This window comes from Oryctolagus cuniculus, chromosome X (assembly GCF_964237555.1).
Source record: "Oryctolagus cuniculus chromosome X, mOryCun1.1, whole genome shotgun sequence".
Lineage (NCBI taxonomy): Eukaryota > Metazoa > Chordata > Mammalia > Lagomorpha > Leporidae > Oryctolagus > Oryctolagus cuniculus.
In genome coordinates, this window is record NC_091453.1 from 101022179 (window position 1) to 101037512 (window position 15334).

At 43.9% G+C, this 15334-nt stretch overlaps 1 protein-coding gene across 4 annotated transcripts in view; it reads left to right on the plus strand.

Annotated features, from left to right (window-relative positions):
* Positions 1-1834: 1834 nt before the first annotated feature.
* Positions 1835-15334, plus strand: part of GRIA3 (glutamate ionotropic receptor AMPA type subunit 3) — a 311476-nt gene continuing 297976 nt past the window's right edge. For 3 of the 4 annotated variants that reach the window (XR_011385359.1, XM_002720270.5, XM_017349859.3), the window contains exons 1-2: positions 1861-2205; positions 3381-3539. Coding sequence is in view for 3 of the 4 variants with exons in the window: in XM_002720270.5 (XP_002720316.1) it covers positions 2097-2205; positions 3381-3539 (268 nt within the window). In the remaining variant the exon portion in view is untranslated. Of the gene's footprint in view, positions 2206-3380; positions 3540-15334 lie in introns of all 4 variants that reach the window. The other variant, XM_008273165.4, reaches the window with a different exon arrangement.

Below are 15334 nucleotides of genomic sequence, written 5' to 3' on the forward strand. Positions count from 1 at the left end.
CTCTTTTTGACGAAGAGAAAACTTGTGTTCAGATTAACAAATTTGTTCAAGGTCAAACACTGCCTGCATGTCTGCACGGGATGGAATTTAGATTTGAACCTGAACCTATCTCCTAGGCCTATATTCCCAAGCAATGCTATTTCACTCTCCACATTTGTCAAGGAGTGGCCAATCTTGTCTATGCTACCCTCTTTGCCATAATGCTCCTTCCAGTGGAAAAATGAGTCTGCTCAGGCACCCAGATCTCTCCCTCATTCCTCACCATGGACTACCAAAATATAAACAAAAGATTTCTATTGGTGGGGTATAAAGAGGTTATGCATTATCAGAATGGATAGAAATTTTGGAAGAGTCTAGAATCATTTGTTTTGTTGTTCCCAAATGGTTCGGAACCCTTTTTTTTCTGGGCCTTAGTCATCTTACTAAATGCAAAATTCCTGAATGATCAGAGTGTTAGCTGGGCCTCTATCCCCTGCCCCACATGTAACAGTTTGCTGTATACTGTCAGGAAGGCACTTATACCAGGAGGAGATAATGTGAAAAGAAGAAAAGCAAGTGCAGGGAGAACAACAAATGCCTTCCAGAGTAGCTGTGTGGTAGGAAAGACTTGGGAGATAAAGAGGATCTTTTTTCTCACTGCTGGAGAAAGGGGCTAGGGAGAGGAGTCTGTAGCCCAACACACTGTGCAGCAGAGACCCAGGCTGGACTGGATGACTTCCTAGATTCTTTTGCCCCCTTAAAGCAGAGACAGGAAGAAGAGTTAGGGAGAACGGATAACCTCTGGGGTCATCAGAGGCTTGCTACCTAGAGAGACAACACCGAGGGAACAAGGCAGCTAGGGCCAGTTTCATCCCACGTTAACTTTCAATCCCCACCGCCATCCCAGCTCCTTCCCACACCCCTTTCCTCCTTGGTCCTTGGGACTAAGTGTCCTTTTCATTAACCTTTTAGTTACCACCTCCACGCACGTACTTTTCTTCTATGCGCTCCAAAGCAGTCAGCCCCACTCTGCCCAACATTGCCTCCCTCAACCCCCACCCCCCGCAAGCCCGCCTCAGCTCTCGGGTGAGAGGAGGGGCACATCTCCCGGAGCTGCGGGGATGCGGATGGGGGTTGTTCACTCGCCCTCGGATCTCTGCTGTAAAACTGAGCGGCACAGACCGGGCATGCGCAGCATCTCCGGGCGCATTGTGATGGGAACTGCTTCTCCGAGTCTCTACAAAGACTCCCGAGTAACCACTAACCGCCCCCCTAAGACCCCCCTTCTTTAAGATAGACACGCAAAACGCAGAGGCAATGCAGCTTTTTCTAAAGGGAAGGTTTGCCAGTTACGGTTTGAAAGCCTGATCCACGTGAGGACTGGTGTGTTTCTATTGATCCCATCTCTTGTGTTGACAAACGCCAGCGCCTATGCTTTGCAGTCCGGGGCTGCAGTTTGCAGTGGAGCTAAGCGGTGTGCGGCTTTAATTCCACGTCAGATCAACTTTGATCAATATCCCCCTACCGGCCCAATTGGAAGAGCCCAATTCACGGGCGCTGAGCCTTTTCACTCTTACCTTCTTCACCCCCTCTTTAGACCCTCCATCTTTTAGGAGGGGGGAGTTTAAGGCTTTCTTTATAATTTCTTTCTTATTTGTTTCTCTATTTTTGTTTATCACTGTTTTGTTTGTTTTGTTTTTGGGATTTAGGTTTTTATTCTCTCGCTTGCTCGCTCGCTCTCACTGTGATAGGGAGAGAAATCGCTTTGGCGAACCCAGCTTGCAGCCAATGAACCCGCCTTCCAGATTGGTGTGAAGACAGAAGTGAAGTGGGGGGCGGGGAGGGGGGTGTGAGAGATCCTGGGAGCGAGAGGGAGAGAGAGGGAGCGAGAGAGGAAGAGAGAAGAGAGAGAGGGGAAGAGAGGGAGAGAGAGAGAGAGAAGAGGAGGAGGCGGCGGAGGAGGAGGAGGACTAGTGTGGGGTGGAAAGGAAGAGTGAGCGAGAGCAAGTTGAGGGGAGGGGGTGTAAGAGTCAGCGAATTCTTTTTCTTTTTCTATTATTATTTTGACGACTCCCGAGTTGCGCCCATGCTCTCGTCAGCTTCGTTTTAGGCATAGCATGGCCAGGCAGAAGAAAATGGGGCAAAGCATGCTCCGGGCTGTCTTCTTTTTGGTCCTGGGGCTTTTGGGTCGCTCTCACGGAGGATTCCCCAACACCATCAGCATAGGTAAGCGCTAGGGAGCCGGCCAGTCGGCCCAAGAGCTCCTTCCCCCGAGACCACTGCCCTGGCGGGGCTACCGCGGCTGCTGATCCTTATCCTGCATGGCCTGGGGACAGTGACTGGGGACAGTGACCAGGAAGAGATCGCGGGGATCTGAGTCCCCAGTGAACTGGCCGGTGTAGGAAGCATCGGGGACGAGGGAAGGGTCTCCTGGGGCCGGTGGGGTGGACTGCCGGGTTTTCTGAGCTAAGAAGAGCCAGGGACTTGAGCAGGAACCTTGAATGCAGCAAGGGGGCAAAGAGTCGCGGCTTTTTCCGCTCGCCGCTCTGCACTTTACCACGGTCTGTGTGCAGCCCCTGGAAGTTGTCCCAGGGCGATGCTGCCTGTCTGGATGCTCCAGGGCGCGTAACCCCGGGCCGGGGGCTCTGCGTCCCGCGTCTCTGGCTCTCGGGAGACGGGCTAGCGCTGGGGGAAGTGGAGCCCACGCTGGATCCCCTAGACCTGAGCAGCAGCCGGGGTCTGGGTGATTGGGGCGGGAGGAGGGGGTGAGACAAGGAGCTGAGCAGGAGAGTGGCGAAGTCATGCAGACCATGAATTCATGAATTGCCGCTGTGTCTGGTCTGGAGCCCGGCTCCTGGGCACTGGGAGGGAGTTCTTTCAGCTTCTGTCTGTATTTACAAGTCAAGAAGTTAGAATTGTTGCCATTAGGGAACCAGCCCCTGTACTGGAGCGGGGGAAGGTGGCTGTGAGGAACGGGATGGGGAAACAAGGGGAATGAAATTGTTTTTCTTCCCAGCCTTTCTCTTTACCCCGGGAAAAGATGAACCAGCTGTGCGGATAGGCGCGGGGCGGGGGGTGGAGGAGTGGGGGTGGGGGGTAAGAAAGCTGTTGCCTAAGAAAGAACCAAATCCCACTCTGAGTCCCATCGTCCTACCCCAAAGCAGCCCTCCTCGTCCCTTTCTCCCTTCTCTCTAGCCTCTTCTCTTCCGTGGAGAGAAACAAGGTTTCTCTTGGCCGAAATCTGACTTCCCAAGTCTTGAAAAATACACAGGTTGAAAATCAGTCCTCAGTCATGCAAGCCGGTATCACAGAGAGGTATCAGTAATCGCTAGTATCCTCGGCTTTCTAACTAGTCCAGGGGTAGGGGACACAAACCAAATTTCGGTTCCCTTTGCTTCTAGGTGGACTTTTCATGAGAAACACGGTGCAGGAGCACAGCGCTTTCCGCTTTGCCGTGCAGTTATACAACACCAACCAGAACACCACTGAGAAGCCCTTCCATTTGAATTACCACGTAGATCACTTGGATTCCTCCAATAGTTTTTCTGTGACTAATGCTTGTAAGTAAGATCTGCTTTTCCTCCCTTTGGGACCTTGAGGATCTCGTTTGCATTTTGCTTGGGGTCCGCGTGTGTGCTGGGAATGATTGCCTCAACAGAGCATTTTGGGGGCTCTAGTCAATCCTGGTTTCAGGCTGCATAAATCAACTCAGGAGGATCCTGCTGGGAGGCTTTAGGCAGTGGGCAAAACTCAAGGCACTGGGCGAAAGTCGTTTGTAAATAATGTCTGATGCAAAAGTTTCATTTTTCTCCCTGCAAAGCTGACATTCCTTCCCCCATGCCATATTTTGCTGAAGGAAAAAAAAAAGAAAGAAAAAAATAGCATGGTAGGTTGGGGAGATTTCTTCACACAGGATTTTAAAAAGCAACAGCAGCAGCTTCTTGATTGAGTCAATTCAGGATCTACATTACTTGACTGTTAAAGCTAGTGCCTGACTGTAGCCATGAGCTGAATTTGACACATGCCTAATATATAGGAACAAAATATGAGAAAGTCTGCAAATAAATGACCTTGAGGGACAGATCAGGCCGATTCCCTGGCCTCTTTCTGTCCTAGAATATCACCTTTCTTACCCAGCGAGTTCTGATAGGAACTGATAAGACCACAAACTGATTGCAAGTGATGAATGCCTGCCAAACTGAGGGGAAGGGAGATGACAGTGCTCAGGTGAATATTTCAAAAGCTAGTTCTGCCTCCTCCTAGTATGGTTCACTCCCCTGATTGTTAAGGACAACATCGTTGTTCTTAATTTAGTACAAGAGGTCAGGGGTGGTGGGAGAAGACAGGCTGGAAGCAGGAAAATGGAATATAAAAAAGGAAGAATTTCAGCAGCCCCAAAGCCATTTCTGAAACCCATAATTGTGCTCCATGATTGTTTCTCTGCAAAGCGGACATTTCGAGAAGTAAAATCAAAGGAACTCAACTGGCTAATAGCCTGTTGGGCCCAAGGTTTTAGTTGGTTTGAATGCTTTATGAGAAAGAATTCTTCATTGAAGCTTATTTCACCAAAAGTTTTCCCAACAGTGAAGCTGATGATGACATAAAATATGTTTTGCTCTTGTGGCTGGTGCAGTTTGGAATGTTTGTCCTTTTTTTTTCATTTTTCTTTCAAGAGAGGAATGATATTTATGTTTGATTGGGGGTAACTTTAGAGTGATTTTCTTCAATTCCTTCTGCCTCAAAGGATATGCGATTTCCAAAACACTATTGAAAATGTCCCCAGGGCGTAGATTCCTTAGATTTGAAGACTTGGGCCAAAGGGATGGGAGTGAAGTGCTTTGCAAGAAATGTGACAGTTATCAGCTTTAAGAAAATTTTAGCTGAAGTTACAGATCCTTATATGAACATGTTCTGAGATACTCTGTGTATTTGACATTCTTTGGCTTTCCGACATTGACAAAAATAGGAATTTATTAATTCCAGCTAAGTGTGAAAGTTATAAAATGTCTGTCTATACTTTGCATCTTATTTCAATAATCCTAGCCTGTCTCCACAGCATTTACAACACACATCTGACTCTTAATCCTGCAGCACTGTGATCTCATCAAGAGGCTGAGTCTCAAATTCAGCTTCCTAAATATCAATTAGAACAGATTTAAAGCCAAATACATGAAACTACTAGGGTTTATTGACATTAATAATGAATAATATTTATTTCAACTTACTTCACTATCCCTCCACTGATGAGGACGTTGATAAGAAAGACATTAACTTCTCAGGAATGATTGATTTCCCAAGTTTCTGGTCCTATTCTTATGGTCAAGCCAGAATGACACCTGTCAGCTCAGGGCCATCAGAACCCTACTCAAGGAGCAGACAAGAAACAGTCCTTGCCACATTAAAATCCAAGGTTTGGGAACAGGCAATAAGTCACTCATATTGGGGTTGAGTTACCTTAATGCCTTACCTCTCACAGCAATAAAGAAACCACCATGCAAAGGAAAAGAAGTTGATCAAATTCTTTTACCTTAAATCCATAGCACTTACATTTTAAAAGGTGGGTTATGCCTAGGGGCTTGAGTGTGGGAGCAGGCATGTGGCTCTTTGAGCAACAAGAAAAACACAAAAAGATGACTTTGCCCTTTGTCATGCCAAATGTACACATATGCATACACAGACACACACAAAGAAATATCTAGAAACCAGCGATTTGTACCTAGCTGCCTGTTGCACTCTTGGACTTCACAGCTCAAAAGACAGAGGAGAAAAGCTGTCATCTTCTCTGGTTCCAGAGACAGTCATCTCTGAATGTCACAATCACTGAATGCGGGGCCAGATCTCAAGGCTATCTCCCAGCAGCTGCTTAGTATGAGTAAGGAAAATAATCCAACCATAGTTTCTGAATGCAGAAACCAAATATTTCAAGGGCCAGGGAAGCCTTGTAAGTGTATCTCATTTCTCCCACTGGCCTAAATTGTTCTTTTTTGCTGATGGTTCGTGGATGGGGGAGGGGTGTGATTGGAGATGGAATATTTCAGAAGTCAGCAAAAAATTCTACTTCATCACTGTAGCCTACCCGGTGAACCCAGGTTCCATTCCTCCAAGTGACTACCCTGATGGTGCAAAGAAAAAACTCCTGCGCTCTCTGGCCTGGCCCTCTTGAAAGCCCAGAGAGAATTCAGGAAAACCCCAGATGAGTCCAAAGCTAATCACCCACCCCCTCCTTCCTGAGCAGTATGGAATGGGCTGGCACAAATTAAAGAAACTTTCCCTGGTTGCCATGCAGAATTCCTAGTTCCAGCTTCCTCTAGCACCAGAATGGATCTCTTCTCATTATATTTCTTACAGCCTCAATGCTGAGGCAGGCACACACTTTCTAGGGTATGGGTATGCAGGTAAATAGAATCATAAATAAACAAAAGGTAGCAGCACCTTCTGTGTGTGCTCTCTGCTCTCCCTCCATACTGTCTCCTCGCCCCCACCCGCCCACCCACGCATAATGTATTCAGAAGATCTCCTTGCAGACAATCTCAGGCATCAGTTATTTAAAGACTCTTCTTCACCAGCAACCTTTTTTTTTTTTTTTTTGGCATAACCCCCAAGAGGTTTGCTTAAGACAGACTCCAACTTCATTCTGTGCCTTAAGAGGCCAATAAAAGCCTCCCTGGCTTTGAAAGGTGGTTCACTTGGGATCTAAGCTCAGAGGTGAATTGAAGTTTATCGAGGAGACTCATCTGATTTGGAGCACATGTTCCCATTTCATAGGGATTAATAGAGTTTGCTGCCTTACTTTTCAATTTAGCTAGATAACCCCAGAAAGAAGAACAGCGTGAATATTCTGGCTTCAGGATACTTGCATACACACACAGACTCACACACACACATACACACACACATACACACACAAGCACTCATATACCCACAATCAGTTTATATGAAGAGATGTCCACACATGTTGTTGAATGATGTGTCTGTTCTTCAAAAAACAGATCTGATCATCCCAAGGCTTTGTGGGGGGTGTGTGTGTGTGCGTGTGTGTACACCAAGGGACTGCGAGTCCCCTTTTGTGGCTTTGCTGTCCTGGTTCCTCAGGAAATGTTGCCGATTCCCTTGAAGTCCCCTCCTGTGTCTTGCTGCTGTGCACTTGTAGTGCACTCCACACTACACCGCCCCAGCCTCTGCAGTGTCAGCTCATTAGCACACAGATCTCATATTCCCTCTCCGCACTGTCATTGCAAAAATTGCTGTTGTACACCTTTACAGCCAACAAATGTGCTCGTGGATTACGCACTGTTTGCAGGAAGCAGGGAAAAGGCAAACGTAACCTTAAAGGTTATTCACCACGGAATTGTGCTCTAAACGTTGGTTTAAATAAAAAGCTGTTGATGGAGGTGCAATGGTGATGGTGAGACTGAGTGGGACTTAGGAGCGAAGGCTCTAATGGAGCCCCAGGCAAAATCCCTTTTGCTATTTAGACCTAACCCATCAACTGCACATTTTTCTTACATTAATTTTTTCAAGTCATTTGAAATATACCTGCTAACTGAGAACATGCTCCTTTTATAACTAAGAGCATTTTGTTACCAAGTGTACTTAGCCGAGACAGGTTTCGGTCTCTTGCCTACAGAGAGTCACAATCTAATTATCTAATTATTCTAATTGGCAGGATCCATTTAACCATTTAGGTCCACTTGGGAAGAAAATGCCTCCCTTGATCCCATTCTCTGCCTGTTGGTGGGTTTGCTTTGTTTTGGTTTTCTTTTGGTGTTTGCCCCTTCCATGTAAGCTTTGGATCCAGGGTGAAGACCCCAGGGGATCACAGCTCCTGCCTTGGAACAGATCTTCACATATTAAACCCGTGTGTGCTCTGGCTCCACCTCCCACCCTCACTCCCCCCATCTTTGCGCATTTGCTGTTCTCCCTCTCTCCTCTGTCTGCTGGCCAGTCTTCAGTGAGCTCACTGGCTTAGCTCACTTCTCAGTCCCTCTGGCTAGCTGGCTGTCTTAGCCTACTGAAGCACAAAGAAGTCGCCTCAGTGGTGCCAAAGATTTAAATCACCTTCTCACAAGGTTTACTGTGGTTTTTTTTATTCATTTTTATAGGGGGAGGAGGGAGGAAGGTGATGCTGTTCATTTGGGCCATAAAAATAGATGGCAATCAGCAGGCTGTAAAGGTGAGCTTCCTGCAAAGTGTAATACTTCCCCTAGAAGGTAGCTTACTATTGGTCTACTACTTGGGAGGATGGAGCCATAACGGGGGCGAGGGGGGGGGTTGGTTGGAAGGGTTGTGAGGAAGGAGTGAAGATAATTATTTTGTTATCTATCTGTGCTTACTGCAAAATGGGCCATCCTTTTTCTTCCTCTCTGCAATTGCAACTTTTTTCCCTAGAATAAAAGTAGTTTTCCACATCCCCTTACTTCTGCCTCTACAGAGGTTGTTTCCTTAATTTTTCATTTGCCTCCCTAGTCCCGAAGATTGAACGAGAGTAGTGAAAGTTGGTTGAGATTTTTATTTTGTGTTTCTGGCTCTGGATATATTTTTAAATTTCATTGTTATGTGTAGTCAGAGGTGATTGGCTGGTTTCATTTTAACAAATTGAAAAATAAATGAAGCTAAAAAATATAAATAAATAAATAAAGCTGCTGAGGCATTGTTATTTGTCTTCCTTGGTAGACAAGAGATTTGTCATTTTTATACAGTTGGTTTAAGGATTAAAATATGCCATGCTTTTTAAGAGGGGGTCAGAATTTCAAGAGGTAAAATTCATAACTTTGGAGAATGAGTAAAACATACTTATCCAGATTATTTACATTTGAGCTTCTTAGATTGAGACTGTAAATATATTTGAAGGACCTTTCATAAAACTTCCTATCTTCTAAGATCAAGAAAAACATCTCTATACTCTATCTGCTTCCTAAAACAATCAAGTTTTGACTTTATTCATTTGGCTTTGAGACTTTGGGTATAATTAGATGAATTGTCCACTGGAGGGTGCAATTAAATGTCCAGGTAGGGGTTATGAGTATCCTTCAGCAGGAATGTGGGAGTTGCAAAGACACAAAAGGAACTCCCTCCTGCTGAGGAGGTGCTCTGGAAATGTCTGGGCTCCAGACACAGAGCTACAAATAGCTTCAGCCTGTGGGTGGGATGAGGCCTGGGCTACAGCATCAGCTCCAGAAAGGGGCCAGCCCTTAGTAAAAGGTTAACATGGACAGAATGTGTCTTTCTCATATTTCTCCCTCTTATTGCCATTATGTTCTCCTGCTGTGTCCATCTTATTCCCTTTTGCTGGTCTCCAACTGCCTACTCACTAACTGACCCCTGGCCCTTGTATCCTATGCACACTAAACTTACCAAGGAACTTTCTCTGCCCTGAACTTTTCCAAATATAAATTTTCTTTTCCACCAAACACCGCTGTTTTTGGTCCACCCTCCTCAGGGCCTGAACTATACTTTGGAAGTGGCAGCTTTTTATTCAGTACAGGAATATAGCTGAAAGTGGAAGATAAAAAGTGAATATACCTAACTGGGGAACATTTGCTTTAAAAGAGACTATGAGAACCATAGTGCCTCAAACTCAAGGAAAGATAGTTAAATGAGGATATTTCTAGATTTGAGGTTCAAAGTGACTGTTCACTCTAACCCAAGCAAATGGTAACTGGCTTTGGTTGTGGAAGAGCATCACAGGCCACAATCAAAAGGTAGCTGCATAAACTGTTGAAATCTTTACTTAGTATATACTTACTTAGGTGATCTTCTGTATATAAAGATAATTAAAAATGAATCTTAATGAAGAATGGGATGGGAGAGGGAGTAGGAGATGGGATGGTTTGAGGTGGGAGGGTGGTTATGGGGGAAAAAACCGCTATAATCCAAAAGTTGTACTTTTGAAATTTATATTTATTAAATAAAAGGTTTTTTTTAAAAAAAGGAAAAAAGGTAGCTGCATATAGATAGAAGGCTGAGTGTAAGTATACCCAAGGCAAAGGTAGATTCAATTTCTCTGAGTTGAATCTAAAAGCTTTTGGAGTGATTTGGGAAGCGAGCTAAGTTCATAGGGATCCATTTTCTTAAAAAGATTGTTATGGAGTCTGGAACTGCCTCTGTGGGCACTCGCAGGAGGTGCACTGGCACAGAAGGAAGGTCACAGGAGAGGAGACGGGTGGTGGGGAAGCTGAAAATCAGGCTGAAAGTTTCCTTTTCCTGAGATAGCATGAGGAATGCCATGTTTATGGGGCAACAGGACTCTCATGGTCAATAAGTGGTAGCTCTGGAGGCGCTCGGAAGGCTAGCTGAGCCATATCTCCTCCTCTTCCTCCACCCCTCCCTTGCCTTGTTTCAAGCATACTTTTGGCCTCCCTCCCAATGGTAATAACCAGTAAACTGTCTTCTGGACTTCCATGAGGGTACTGGTCACAGAAGTAAGTGTTTATTTCCTTCTGTCTTGATCTCCCTGCTCTTCAGTTAACAACTGTCAGTGGCTCCATAAGCAATGATCTTCAACATGACCATCTTTATTTGGAAGAGATACAGGAGCAAAGATACAAATGAGGAGAAGAAACACAGCTCGTAATGATCCCTCGACCCTATGGGACACAATTCAGTGTATAGCATTTTTCAACCTTCCACCTGTACACCAATCACCTGGGGATCTTGCTCAAATGAAGATCCTGATTCACTAGGTCTGCAGTGGGGCTCAAGAATTTGCATTTCTCAAAAGTTCCCAAGTGATGCCAATGCTGCTGATTCTTGAACCACGCTTTGGAGGAAGAGTCCAGAGTAAGGAGGCTGTGATCACCAAAGAAAAATCTCTTCCAAATAAGATCTTCCCACATTTGTAGCTTCTTCCAAAGAAAGTTCTGTACCAGACATATTTGGTTCATTCTGACTCAAGAATGTATCATATTCCCAACAACTGTGGCCATTTCAACCACATGTAGGTGGCAAGAATAGATGTCTGATGAGAGCACTTACTTATAATTGCGTTTTAAAGGGATATGGAGTGGGAACTGGAAGGCAAGCTGACAGTGGAGGTAGCTCATGACCTAGGGTGAGAGTTTTCTGGATTTTTGCCACACTGCAAAGTACCCCTTTTTGAAACAACTTGCTCAAGAGAGCTACTGTTGGTATGCAGTTCCAACTTCCTTTCCACTTAGCTTCCTGCGTCCCTTAAGGTGTGCAGGAAGAAGGCATATAACACCTGCTCCTCAGCTGTCTGACTTCCCTTAAACAGGGTTAAGAACAAGAAGTGCAACTCAACTCAAATACTATCTACTTACCTAAGAGCCTAAAAAGTTTACCATTTTGAAGGTCTGTTCCAGATACTCACTGACAGGAGAAAAGGAAATAATGTTGCTTTCTAACATATCTGAACCAAGACTGCTCCCAGGAAGTCATTAAAAGCTTACCTAGTGTCATTTGAGGAATGCAAAACAGTACCTGATTCCCTCAAAATACTAACTCCCAACAGTCTGACATTAGTTTAAAATGCTACAAATGCATTTATTTGTGTTACTGCACTGCTACAATGGAAGTGTACTATCTATCTGGAAGGGAATGAGTTGAGCCCTTTTCAGCAATTAATATTTCAACCAGAATTCTTTGTTCAGATTACAACCCATTATTTTGCAGGATACTCAAGGGGCCTTTCCAGGACAGGTAAGTGACCCTGCCCAAAGAGGTGGGCCAATAAATTGGTGATGGGAATTTAGGGGGCACTTGGAAACCCTTAAGGATGAAGAAGAGTCCTCAAAGTACACTTCACCTATTTTCCAACATTTTACTTTCTCCAGGGATAAGTTCTAGACTTGGATTAACTATGATTTTAGTTGCCTTTGACTATTTTATTTGCCTTTGCTCCATCAAGTCACACCCTTCTGATGGTAGTGCACATGCCACCTATTCTGTGCATAGTTGTTTGCTGCAATAGATGGACTCAGCCTCTGTATTCTCCAGTTACAGTGCAAAACTTTCAGAAGTAAAGTTAGTTTGTGATGGAGGGGCAGTATGGAGGCAGGCATAATGGTAGTCAGGATTCTTTAAGCTTTTAAACATTGTTGGGATGAAAAATAGTCCCCTCTCAATTATCCATGATTAACTGGTCTACCTTGCCAATTACTCATTGCAGCCAGGGTCCAGGGCCCTCATCTTTGCAGCTGCCCAGAAGGAAGCCAGGCCAACAGCAATAGATGAGACAGAAAGGTATCAGGACCCAGGCCACAGAGGAGTAAATGCATGGATATGCATATGCATCAATTTATGGGTAAATACCCTTGTAAATTTAAGGTACTAAGGGCACTAACATCCACAAGCAACCAGAATCTGTTACAGATTCTCAAATATCCATATATTTCATTGTAATTTCCAAAGCTACTTGTTGATTAGTTCAAAAGAGTATTTCTTGATTTGGGCCATCTATATCAGAATCACCAGTAATGCCTGTTAAATATGAATTCATAGGTCATACCCCAGATGTATTGAATCAGGACATATAAGAATAGGCCTTTTTTTGCAAACTCTATGGAGGATATTAATGCATACTCAATTTGGGAATCACAAGTTTATTGCAGGCTCAATTTGGGAATCACTAGTTTAATGAGCCCTAGTACTGCAAACAGAGATATACAGATACAAACTGAATATTTATTGGGCACCTACAAGCACCAGGTATTGTGCCAGGAGTTTTTTGCATGTTATATCTCTATCTAAGTGAGGTGCCATTGGCCCAAGCAAGTATTAATGAGTTTGGCTCCCAGTCTGGAAATCCAAGAGTTAAAATAATAAAAAGACCACATTCAAGGCACAATCTCTAAGGGAAACAAAGCCAAGATGCTCTTCTGGATGATAAGCAGAGACAAAAGAATGCTCTTCGTATTAACAATGCTGCTTCCCTTCTTTGCTTGGCAGGTAATGATTGGTCCTTAGCCATGCTATAAACTATGTGTCATGGAAAATGCCAACGCATTTGTTATAAATAGATGCATTGCAATCAGTTTATTATAGCATTTGGTGTGCCTTCCTCTACATCCTTGCTATCAATGAACTTAAAACTAGAGCTGAAATAATAGTAACAATGATGGTAATAACCGCCTTTTATTGAACCTGTGCCACACAGAAGGCACTGGATATTTGATATGCCTTATTTCATAGAAACTTTACAATATTGCTAAAAGAGAGAAACTCTCTTCCCCAACTTACAAAAGAGGAATTAGATCAGAGGTGGTTCAAAATGTAGAAGGGTATTTCAAATGGTTCATGGAAAAGTTAATTAAAAGAGAAGTTTATTTTGGTGCACTTAAAGCAAATCTATGCATAGTTTTTTTTCATATTACACATTTTTCATGAACTTTTGAAGACCCTTGAATAAGGAACTAGCTCAAGGTCACACAGCTGACTAAGTAGCAGAGCCAGAATTGTACCTGAGATCTTCCTGCTACTAGAACCTACTAGAATCTCAACCGGGGTTGAAATCTAAAGTGATTATAGAGGCGAGGCAGATCACATAATTGGGGAACTGGGTTGGGTTTGTCATAATAGGGAGTGGTAGGGCTTCTGGCAATCTGGAGAGCCCACGCCCCTACCTGAAAATTTTCAAATCCAACTTTTTAAAAAATGTTGTGAGATAAACAAAATGCCTACAACAGAATCTGAGGTGATCAGAAGTGGAAGTTGCAAGCTTCTACACTATACTAATCCTTTCAGCAGCTAGGTTACTGGTTAAGGTAGCTCCATTAACCGGTAGTTACAACTACTGAGAACAGCAGAGAAAAGCTCCTCTCAGAAGAAACCCTATTTTGAGTTTCTCCTCTTACTGTGCCATCAAGGTATCTCAATACTGTGGAGCCTTCTCTTCCTTGTGCATATGCTTATAGTCCTTCTCATATATACCTTGTTGAATGCAATCTCAACTCTAAATAATCTCTCCCCACGCAATGCTGAGGCCTACAGTAAGGTCAGAACACTGGCACAGAGTCATTAAGAAGTACTCATCAAGTTAAAAGAGACACTTCTAGAGGGGCCTGTTTGGGGGTACCTGTTTGTTCCAATATATGCAAACCATAGGCCCACAGTTGGGAAGCCATTGAATTAAGTAAGGATCTGTCAACAGTCACCCATGGTAGGAGAATCCCACATACTCTAAGAAAAGAGGTTGGGAGCAGGCATTTCGCCTAGTGGTTAAGGAGACCATATACCATATCAGAGTACCTGAGTTCATATCTGACTCCTGATTCCAGCTTCCTGACAATGCACACAGTAGGAGGCAGAAGTGATGACTCAAGTATTTGGGTTCCTGTCATCCTAATGGGAGGCCTGGGTTAAGTTCCAAACCCCTGGATTCAGCCCTAGCCCAACCCTATCTGTTGTGGGCACTTCGGTACTAAACCAATAGATGGGAGCTCTCTCTCTCTCTAGCTCTCTCTCTCTCAAATATGTCTTTAAAAAAAAGAGGCTAACCACCTTCAGGCCAAGGTCCAAAATAAAGATGTATGGGTGTAGTTGGTTACCTGAAGTTGTAAACTGACCTAAGCCAACTTGATCATTCACATTGATTAGGTACTTTTTGTTGAATATTAATAGCCTGCCATAGTTAGAGTGGGAGGTATAGGTCTTCTCCCCCATAACCTCACTACCAGGTATAAAAGCAAGCCTCAGACAACATTCTACTTCCTATTAAAGTAATATCAAATAGAAACAAAGCACTTGTGCAGCCTGTTTTATAGGCTCAGTCGAGTTCAGCTTCTTTTCCTTTTAGGTGTTCCAACAGCACCTTGCCTGAAGGTTCACTTAAGGCAGACAAGACGGCATTCTAGTGGCAGAATTCAGCTACCCAAGAAACCCCATTAGTGACTGCCCACGGGACAATTTACAAATTGAACCTAGGATACAATTTCTAAGGGATAATACTACAGAGCTTATTAGAGCCTTGTATATTCTTTCTGCAAGTTTGGGAATACCTCTACCATATTTCTAGCTGGTTCACATATAATGAACACTACTAATTTCATCAATGATATGAATGTTAATTAACAAAGCATCTGGTGTTCAGTGGAGATAAACTCCTGAGATGCTTTTAGAACTATCCTTGATTTGAATTTTTTAAGTGGACTCAGTATTCTCCAATGAGAGTAACTGACCACTTCTAGGGTATAGATTAAGAATAACCTACCCACATACATAGTACACGATTTATGTCAATGTCTTATAAATTACAGAAAACACTTGGGATACCATGTTTTTTACAGCTTACGAAGCTGTAAAGGGGTTATGGTGCATTGGAATGATCAATAGGCTAGGAATTAGGAGATCTATGTTCAAGTCTCAGTTCTGACATCAACTGCCTGGATGACTTTGAACA